We start from the raw sequence: 9,461 nt of genomic DNA on the forward strand, positions 1-9,461 counted from the left end.
GCAGCGCACAGTGTCTTTTTTGGCCTTCTTCCGGCCGGCTATCCGCCCGCTCCACCTGTTTTCTGTCTCGTTTGCCTGGTGTGGGGGTCTGTTCTCGCTGCATGGTCGTTTCGTCGCTCGAGGGGTGCTTCCCCCGCTTGCTGTCGGGTAGTAGCGACCTGACGTGCTCCGGGGAGACGGCCCGAGCCGGCCCGGGGGCCCTCGCGCGTGCAGCTTGGCAGCCTGGCGGCCCGGCGCCCTCCCCTGCTCCCGGCCCGCACGGAGGCCACCGACTCCTCTTCGGACGAGGGTGGCCTCCGAGGGCAAGTGGTCCGGGCCCAGCGCTTTCGGTTCTCGGAGGGGCCGGGTCTGGGAGATGAGGGGGCCGTACTGGAGGTGTGCGTCCCGCAGGTGCGTGTCAAGGCACCTGCCGGGAAGCGCCTTAGAGCAATAGTGTGTCTCAGCCGGCCTGGGGCTGTAGGGAGGGGTATAGGGGAGGGGGTCAGGGGCTTTTTCATTCCGCCTTCGGGTGAACCCGCAGAGCCAAACGGTTTGGTATGAAGCCTTTTGGCAGGTTAAATGTCGAGAAGGGGAACTTCTCCATACCTAATTATTTCTTGCTGGAAAAGTGACATTCTTGACACCTAGTTTTTATAATCTTGTTGAAGGGCGTGTTAATTGAGATTTATCTGGGAGGGGATTCCAACTCTCACTAATCAAAGTTTCTGGGGCTTGGCCTTGCTTCCTTTCAGCTCATGGCTGCCCCCAGATTCTCAATAGCAATTACATATTTTTTTATGCGTCCGGTTTTTCAAAGCACTTTCACGTTGCAGTGTTTCATTTGATTTTAACAGCAGCTGGTGGGGTAGACATTGGCATTAACGGTTTTGAATATGAGAAACAGGTTAAGAGGAGTTGTATGCTGGAGTTGAAGGAGTGGAATCCATTTCTGGCAGTCTCTAAGAGCCTTCGTGTTAAAATTCCCCTTTCGATTTCTTCCCAAGTTTAGGAAGTGGATGAAGATACACCTTGTGAAAAAATACACCTTTAATTTAAAAAATGTTTTATTGGGGTATTGTTGAAGATATGTCTTTTTTTTTTTTTTTAATTACCTAAATTTGGATAACTCACTTCAGATTAGAACTCCTTCACTGTACTCCTGGGCAAAATCCACCAGGGCAGGCATTTTTGTTTTATTCACACCTAGAATATTTTTTTAGGTAAGAAGTGCGTTTGTTTAGAAACACACTCCACAGACAAAAGTGGGCCATTTCAATGGGCAAGTGCAGCCTAAGCACTAATATCTCTGTTGAGTGTATTGAATGATTACATTCAGACCTTCAGTTCCTTCACTTTTTATATTTTTACCTTTTCAGCCTATCACCCTGGGAGGCGCACCGTTAGGAAACAGAAAGACTTGCAGTTTTGCAGTTTAACAGTCACTAACTTTGTATACTTTGTACGAACAAGTTTTCATTGAATTTTTCTGACATTCTGTGAAAATAGTGTTTTGCAGTTGAGGAAACTGAAGCACAGGTTAAGTAACTTGAGTGAGGTCACACAGCTAGTATTGATAAATTACATTTCTCAAGTTTGAACTCAGGCAGGCTTATTCCAGAGTTGTGAGCTGTTACCTTGCCTCCCTAAATACCATGCTCATAATTCAGTGCCTCCCCAAAGGCTTTACAAGTTGCCAGCCTTCCTAACTCCAGGACTCAGGTCTACTCAGACCTCATCTGAGGTGTCATCCTAGAACCACCCTGTTCCTCCTTAGCATTAGCACGTTCGTGCTTGTTCTGTCGCTTAGTTGTGTCTCTTTGTGACCTCATGGGCTGTAGCCCGCCGACCTCCTCTGTCCATGCAATTTCCCAGCAAGAGTACTGAAGTGGGTAACCATTTCCTTCTCCAGGGGATCTTCCCAACCCAGGGATCAAAGCCTGGCCTTCTGCATTGCAGATGGCTTCTTTACCATCTGAGCCACCAGGGAAGCCCATTACCAGGTTATACCTAGCTTAAAACCCTCCAGTATCTTCTCACTGCACTTAAATAAAAAGCTAAACTTCCTGTGGCCTACAAGGCACCACATGTCTGGTCTTTGCTTTCCCTCTGACCTATGCTTGTACTATGCAACCCTACCTCCAGCCCTCAGGCCCACACTGCCAGGGAGAGGGCCCTGGGAGAGGCCTTGGCCTTTGCCTGAATCATCCTGTCTCCCTATCTTGAGCAACCACCTTGTGGTCACTGCCCACCCCCATTACTCTCACATCACCCTGGTACATTGTGCTGGCAGTAGTATTACCAAAAATATTTGCTTGCTTGTTGTCTCTCCACAGTGAGATACACACACACACACACACACACACACTATTACTACCAAAAATATTTGCTTACTTGTTGTCTCTTCACAGTAAGATACACACACACACACACAATTATTACCAAAAATATTTGCTTACTTGTTCTCTCTCCACAGTAAGATACACACACACACACACACACACACACACACACCATGAGTTATATCCTCAGCCTAAAATAGCCACTAAGCCACTCAGGCCCTGGATAAATTCTAGTTGAATAAGTGAATTATGAAGAATGCTTATCACAAAAAAAAAAAGGAAAAAAAAGTGCTTATCACATTGCATTATAGATTTATATTCCCTCTCCCCCACCCAAGGTGCTTCTCTGATGGCTCAGTTGGTAAAAGAATCCACCTGCAATACAGGAGACCCTGGTTCAATTCCTAGGTCGGAAAGATCCACTGGAGAAGGCATAGGCTACCCACTCCAGTATTCTGGCCTGGACAGTTCCATGGACTATAGTCCAGGGGTTGCAGAGTCAGACATGGCTGAGCAACTTTCACTTCACTTCCCCACCCATAGGATGTAAACTGGAGAACAGGGAATTGTCGTTTTTGTAATGGATGCCAGTGCCAGGCACTCAGTAATTGCTGTATAAATATTCTGACTTCCAGCATGTTATTTACGGCATACAAAAAATTCCTTTTCAGGTCCTGCATCTTCAATATGGAATGTATGTTTGGCCCTGTGCTGTGGTCCTGGCCCAGTACCTGTGGTTTCACAGAGGATCTCTGCCAGGCAAGGCTGTCTTAGAGGTAAAAGTGCCCTTGAGGTTTGCAAAAATCCTAGATTATAAATCTGTATGCTGGTTATTGGGTTTTGTTAGATATTTTTAAGTCAGGGATGACGTGCCCAGCCTCCATGGGAGGTAAGTTAAAAACACTTTTTAAAGTGTAAGTGAAACCCATTGACTAATCTTAAGGAATCTTGGCATGGAAGCAGTCTTTGAGGCCATCTTTCTGGGGTGTCCCAACAGGGTCATCCAGGCTCTGCTATACCTTGCAGCCTTTCTCGAAAAATGGCTTTCATCTTTGGAGATCTTGAGGTTAGTTTTAAGATGTATCCGGTGCTTTCTCTCTACTCCACCTGGCTTAAGACTGCTGAAGGCTTACAGAAGTAAACTTAAGTCATTTGCAGAAATGGTACTATGCTTAAACCCAAAGGCTGAAGACAAATCAGCTTAAGGACACCTCCTAACTTTTGCAAAAGCATATAAATGAAATGAAGGCATTTGGTGCATAATTTGGGCTCAAAGTAGTGATGGTTTTTAGCTACTCAAAAAAGGTCCGGAATCTTCAGTGCTGATCCTTGAACAGGAAGCATGTTTCAATCCATAGCAATAATAATGTTTATGAAGGGGCTTTTTGGTATTATGCAAAGTGAGTATGTTTAAGTTCTTTGCTGCTCTAAAAGACCCAACTGGAAAAAAAAAGACCCAACTGGAAAAATCCCCTCAAGTAAAGTCATGCTGAAGACCTGTCAGGCTTTAGCCGTTTAAAAGCTATTTAAAATTTAGTAACTTAATGGCTGGTTGTACATTCAAGTCACCCACTGAGCTTCTAGAGACCTGGTGTCATAATTAGGAACTCCTTATAGATCATGAGAACTGAAAGTGACTGAAGGTCACTGTAGTGCTATAATGCCCTGGACATCCTAAACAATGTAACTGCTCAAGATATGCTCCCATTTGGAAATGGTTGATCCTTTAACAGCTCAGTGATTGGAGCTCCCACCCTGCACAAAACTGAAAATCCACATAAAACAAGTGGTTGTTCCCACATCCCGGACTCAACTGGATTGCAGAGTCCTAGTTACAGACCCTCCCAGTTCAAGCCTGTAGTTGCAGAGTTGAGGGCCCTTTAAAATGCTGAAATAGACCAACTCCTTTGACCCAGTTAGAACTGTCATGACAAGTTTAAAGGAAGCTCCACATAGTACAGCAGTGTTGAATGATGGTGTTTTATAGACATGGAAAATTCAAATTTACACATTGACCCTGTAAAGGCCAATGCAAGCATGAAATGAGAACCATTTGCCAAGATCCACAGCTTGTTGCAGTTCTAAGCAAAACCTTTAAACTTGTTTTCAGATTGGTGCTGGAGTGAGCCTTCCAGGAATTGTGGCTGCAAAATGTGGTGCTGAAGTTACACTGTCAGACAGTTCAGAGTTGCCTCACTGCCTAGAAATCTGTCAGCAAAGCTGCCAAATGAATAATCTGCCTCAGGTCCATGTTGTAGGACTCACGTGGGGTCATGTATCTCGGGATCTTCTGGCTCTACCACCACAAGACATCATTCTTGCATCTGATGTATTCTTTGAACCAGAAGGTAAACCTTTTTTTCCTTCTCAGTATTCAATTTAACCAGAGATACAATGGAATTAAAAGTCTATTAAGAAGTCTTTTCTTCCTAGACTTTGAGGACATTCTAACTACAGTTTACTTTTTGATGCAGAAGAACCCCAAAGTCAAATTGTGGTCTACTTACCAGGTAAGAAGGTAAGCTGGTGCACTAGGAAGACCCAGAGGGATGGGAGGGAGAGGGAGGCAGGAGGGGGGATCGGGATGGGGAGCACATGTAAATCCATGGCTGATTCATGTCAGTGTATGGCAAAAACCACTACAATATTGTAAAGTAATTAGCCTCCAACTAATAAAAATAAAAAATGGAAAAAAAGAAGGTAAGCCTGAATAATCCTGGTTTACTCCGTTTTATTAAAAGTTAATGCAAGCCTTACTACTCATTCAGTGTCTAACTTAAGGATAAAATGAGAACATATCTAAAGCAAAACAAGAAAAGCTCAGTTTTTAAAAGTAATTTATTTTTTTTCAGTGCTGACTGGTCACTTGAAGCTTTGCTCTACAAGTGGGACATGAAGTGTGTCCACATTCCTCTGGAATCTTTTGGTGCAGACAAAGATGATATAGCAGAATCTGCCCTTCCAGGAAGACATACTGTTGAAATGCTGGTCATCTCCTTTGCAAAGGACAATCTGAATTACACCTAAAAACTGTTTTGGGACAATGTCAATACTGCTTAGCAACCTGGCAAGACAACTATGTGACTCAGACCACTTCAGCTTCTTGAGTACAGTGGGTTTGAAGATGGTCAGATCTGCTGGCTTTAGATTGTGATGGGTCACATATTAAGACAAAAATTAAAACTAAGAAAAAGGACCTGGATTGTTCCTAAATTATTAAAATAGGGCATATATTAGGTTATAAGAAGGTGGTATTTCACCTTTTAACAAAGTGCTACCTTAGAGCATTGAGGAGAGTGGGTGCTGAACTACCATTTCCACTTTTTAACTTGGGGGGGAGGGGAAATCAACTACCAAACATTCACTTTCATTCTTTACAGTCAGTAACATTCACAAGGTAACTGCACAGGTCTTTCAAATAAATGGGAGGGGAAAAAAGACCAACACATATTCTGAGAAAAGCTAACACCAAGAAAACGTTTTAATTAAACTACAGAAACAATGGCTATAGTACAGAATATTCATGAGCAAAAAGATACACCATGTTATAAGTACTTACAAAATTACAAACCATTTGTTTGCTTCCTTAACATTTTCCATATTTTAAGTTCGTACATGAAGATGATCAGATTTACCATTTTGGGGGGGAAGAAGAAGAAGAAGAAGAAAAAAAAAAGGTGTATTTATCATCGCTAGATGTGCTCACTGTATGCTCCATTATTTATATGCAAGGCCCGGGTGACTGGAAGTGCAGTTGTCAGGCATTTTAATAAACTGGACAGCCATTTGTTTCTGCACGACAAGGCATCTTTACACAGGAGCAATCAGGAGAAAACAGGAAACAGCCAAGCACTCTGCACTGCAACACGCCACCTTAACAGCTAACCAGCATTACTCAACTGCTACACAACTGCGCCTAGTGCACAAAAATACATAAGAGAAGAGATTAGAATTGTGTTTGGTAAACAATCCTTCCCAAAAAAATAAAAATCAAGTCTTTTCACCTGAAAAGTCTTTATACAAATTTGGGTTCTGTTTACCATTTAGACCTGAAGGTAAATAACATATACAAATAAATTTACACCAACTTTTGTAGGTTTTTAATTTTAAGGTAGGAAGGCAATGTTGAGTCAATCTCTTGACAGCTTTAGGCTGTGTGTAATGGCTGCACAGGTTTCCTTAAAAGTCAGGAGGCCACAAATTAGGTTACCAATCTGTTTAATTCCAAACAAAAAAAGTCAGCACTATATAAACAAAAAGGAAAATTTACCTCAAATATCCAAGTCAATAATGAAATCTGAAGTCGTTCACCTTACTAAATTACAAGAAATTTGAATAACAGCAAAAAATGGCACATAAAATGAGTTTGCCACCTGAGGCAAAGCTTAAAACAAGTAAAAAGTTAGACAAAATGTTACAAAATAACCTTTTTCAATAGCCAGTTGCTTGTTCCAAGGACTCTTCTGATGGACTGAGTACTACCGAGTAAGTGGTCCTTTCCCCCAAGTCCTCCTTTATGTTGCTTGTCGACACATCTAGGTTTGAAAAGAAACAAGCTCAGTTTACCTTCCATTATAACAAAATCACCAAAAGTGCACATGGTTTCAATTTCAGTACTTACTAAGGATCTGGTGAAACCAATAGGTTACAGAAAGGTTCCAACCAGCCATTATCCGTTTTTTTAAGGCCCAATTAGGAAAATTTCACAAAGGTTACCATCAGCACTAAAAACGTGTGTTTATGTTATGTATTTTTGGCCAAATGACCAAGGTGAAAAATGGTAAGGGGGGAGAAGAAAAAAGAAAAAAAAAAAAAAAAGGAGGGGGAGGGGGTTGGGCTGTATCCAAACAAAACAATTAGTCAATATATTTTAAGTTTTTAGTTTTCAAATGAAACCATTGGCATTTTAGAATGCTTTAACATCTGAGCTACTTAGGGCCCTTTCCTTTTAAAAAATAGGACCAAACAATTTGAGAGTTAAAGACACACTATCCTTTCCCCACCCAGTGCAATCAATACCTGTAAACTTTTGGTTCCGAAAGTTCATTGCTTCTTTTCCGCAATTTTGCCACATCCATTAGAATATGAAGTCCCAGTCAGTACAACAATAGTTGAACTGATTGTTTTCTCTAAGAGGATAGTGCATCTTTAACATTTAAAGACAAACCTGCTCCAATACACGCCCACAGAAACTGGTCCCTGGAGGATCAGCCAAATCAGTTAAAATCTGCAATACTGGCCAATATTCTTTTATCAAACAGGAGACCGCAGCTTTAAAGGGGAAAATGCAGACGTTGGATAAAAACAGCAAGAAATAGTCATTTTCATTAATAGGTCTCAAAACAGTTCACGAAACAGCCATTATCTAAGCTTTATACACATCCTTTCTGCAGACCCCTCTTCAGTATAACTCCCAAAGCTGAGTTAGCTCAGAGTAGTACTCTTAACATCAGGAGCCATTTTTATGTTAATACGGAACAAAACTACTCCAAACCCCATTTCTGAATTCCGGCCGTGAAGTCTCGGAGTCGCGCAAACCTTACCATTTGCTTAAGAGGACACCGCTCCTTCCTCTTCCGGAGACTTGGGAGGGCTCTTAGATCGCGACCTGGATTTGGATTCCCTCTTGGACACGGGTGGAGGACTCCTGGACCTAGACCTGGATCTGGATCGCGAGCGAGATCTGGAGACCGACGAGGACTTGGACTTGGATCTTCGCGCCGATCTGGACTTGGAGGTGGATCGCGATCTTGAGCGAGTGCGGGACCGGGACTTGGAGCGGCTGTAGCGAGATCGACTCCGGGACCTGGACCGGCTCCGACTCCGGGATCTGCTGCGGCGACGCCGCCTAGGGCTGCGGACAGGGACGGCGGCGCGTCAGGGTTCGGCGGCCCCGCCCGCCCAGGCCGCCATTATCTCGCCGCCAGACGCCCAGACGCCATTTCCCTGGTCGCGAGCCCCGGTCCCCGCCCTCCCGCGCCCCGCCGACTCGGCCCGACCGCCACCACGTGTCCCCGTAGGCCTTTGTGAGTCAGCCAGGCCCTCCCGGAGCCCTGGCCGCGACGCCCGCCTGCTTACCTGCGGCTCCGACGTCCGTAGCCGCCGCCCCCGTACCTGCGGGGTGGGGGGCCCCGGCGGCTATGGTGTGAATCCGGGGGGCGGCCGTAGCGCGCCATCTGCACCCGCAGCTCGCGGCCGTCCAGTACGGCTCCGTCCATGGCATCCATGGCGTCCTCGGCGTCGCGCTTGTCGTGGAAGCGGACGAAGGCGAAGCCGCGGGACTCCTTGGTGTAGCGGTCCCGCGGGATGTACACGTCGCCGACGCGCCCGTATTTCTCGAACACGCGCCTCAGGGTGTCGGGCGAGGTGCGGTAGGTTAGGTTATCCACCTTGAGGGAGGTCATGCCCTCCACATCGGGAGGCGGGCGACCGTAACTCATGGCTCTGGAGAGTCGGGCCGGGGCTGCGCGCCGACGAACTAATGCCCCGGCGGGCCCGCGCGCTCGGCTACAGCGGCAGCGGTTTCCTCAGGTTAGCTCGGCTCGACGCCGCGCCTCTTTCCTGGCGGTTGGTTTCCGCGTGGAGACGTTTGGAAAGGTGGAACTGGAAAACTCTATAATAGACGAACCCAACCGACTCCACCAGAGAAGCAACTGGGCCGGCGGCGGCTGCAGCGCCCGTTTATATCCCTCCTCACAAAATGGCGCCCGCGCCACCCGGAAATGAATCTTCTGATTGGCTCATCACACCCCGCCCCTCAACGTCCCGGCCGCGCGCCCCGCCCCTGTCCGACGCGCTTGCGCAGAGTCGGCGGGCGGGTGGAAAAGCGCGGAGTCACTGCTGCTGGGAGGGGGAGCGGGATTGGCTGGCAGTTGGAAAGCCCGCGAAACGCTCCTTCCGGCTGCGAGGCCCGTTGTGACAGGAGGAAAGGGAGGGGCTCCCCTGCTGGGCTCCGCCTTCTTTTCTTGCCAGTTTCTAATCTCGCAGCTTTCTGTTGGGATGTCAGCTCTCTCTCTGTAGAGGGGTATTCCTTCACCTTGCCCCTCTGTGTTTCCGTCTCCTCAGACCAGCTTCGCGGCCTCCAGGCCTCCTTCCTCAATTCCTGGCTCCTTCGCTGGGTTCCGCTTTTTAGCCCCCGCCTTC

The 9,461-nt window shown here is 46.2% G+C and overlaps 2 protein-coding genes across 9 annotated transcripts; one reads left to right on the top strand and one right to left on the bottom strand.

The window, feature by feature from the left end:
• Positions 1-4: 4 nt before the first annotated feature.
• METTL23 (methyltransferase like 23) lies at positions 5-7,171 on the top strand. Of its 3 annotated transcripts, none has more exons than XM_043461891.1 (5): positions 5-390; positions 2,990-3,094; positions 4,429-4,666; positions 4,752-4,836; positions 5,171-7,171. In XM_043461891.1, the coding sequence occupies exons 2-5, from the start codon at positions 3,011-3,013 to the stop codon at positions 5,343-5,345; spliced, it is 582 nt and encodes a 193-aa protein (XP_043317826.1). In that variant the 5' UTR covers positions 5-390; positions 2,990-3,010; the 3' UTR covers positions 5,346-7,171. The 3 variants fall into 3 exon arrangements, with proteins under 3 accessions (XP_043317826.1, XP_043317836.1, XP_043317846.1); XM_043461901.1 differs by having other exon boundaries at positions 19-86; XM_043461911.1 differs by lacking the exon at positions 5-390 and having other exon boundaries at positions 3,006-3,077.
• On the bottom strand, positions 5,769-9,280 carry SRSF2 (serine and arginine rich splicing factor 2). Of its 6 annotated transcripts, none has more exons than XR_006268192.1 (4): positions 8,397-9,280; positions 7,862-8,172; positions 6,745-6,853; positions 5,769-6,234 (listed from the first exon to the last, which is right to left on the bottom strand). XR_006268192.1 is itself a non-coding variant. In XM_043461854.1 (3 exons), exons 1-2 carry the CDS (start codon positions 8,756-8,758, stop codon positions 7,869-7,871), a joined length of 666 nt encoding a protein of 221 aa, XP_043317789.1. In that variant the 5' UTR covers positions 8,759-9,280; the 3' UTR covers positions 5,769-6,853; positions 7,862-7,868. The 6 variants fall into 6 exon arrangements, 2 of the variants coding, with proteins under 2 accessions (XP_043317789.1, XP_043317797.1); XR_006268191.1 differs by adding an exon at positions 7,486-7,589 and having other exon boundaries at positions 5,769-6,853; XR_006268194.1 differs by having other exon boundaries at positions 7,486-8,172.
• Positions 9,281-9,461: the final 181 nt, after the last annotated feature.

Source organism: Cervus canadensis, chromosome 1 (genome assembly GCF_019320065.1).
Source record: "Cervus canadensis isolate Bull #8, Minnesota chromosome 1, ASM1932006v1, whole genome shotgun sequence".
NCBI lineage: Eukaryota > Metazoa > Chordata > Mammalia > Artiodactyla > Cervidae > Cervus > Cervus canadensis.

Excerpts from the sequence above, each read along its gene's own strand:
- SRSF2 (XM_043461854.1), bottom strand. The coding sequence starts at position 8,758 with ATGAGTTACGGTCGCCCGCCTCCCGATGTGGAGGGCATGACCTCCCTC. Across the intron at positions 8,173-8,396 it reads TACGGACGTCGGAGCCGCAG|CCCTAGGCGGCGTCGCCGCA; the intron begins GTAAGCAGGCGG and ends CCCTGTCCGCAG.
- METTL23 (XM_043461891.1), top strand. The coding sequence starts at position 3,011 with ATGTATGTTTGGCCCTGTGCTGTGGTCCTGGCCCAGTACCTGTGGTTT. Across the intron at positions 4,667-4,751 it reads TGTATTCTTTGAACCAGAAG|ACTTTGAGGACATTCTAACT; the intron begins GTAAACCTTTTT and ends TTTTCTTCCTAG. Across the intron at positions 4,837-5,170 it reads TCTACTTACCAGGTAAGAAG|TGCTGACTGGTCACTTGAAG; the intron begins GTAAGCTGGTGC and ends ATTTTTTTTCAG.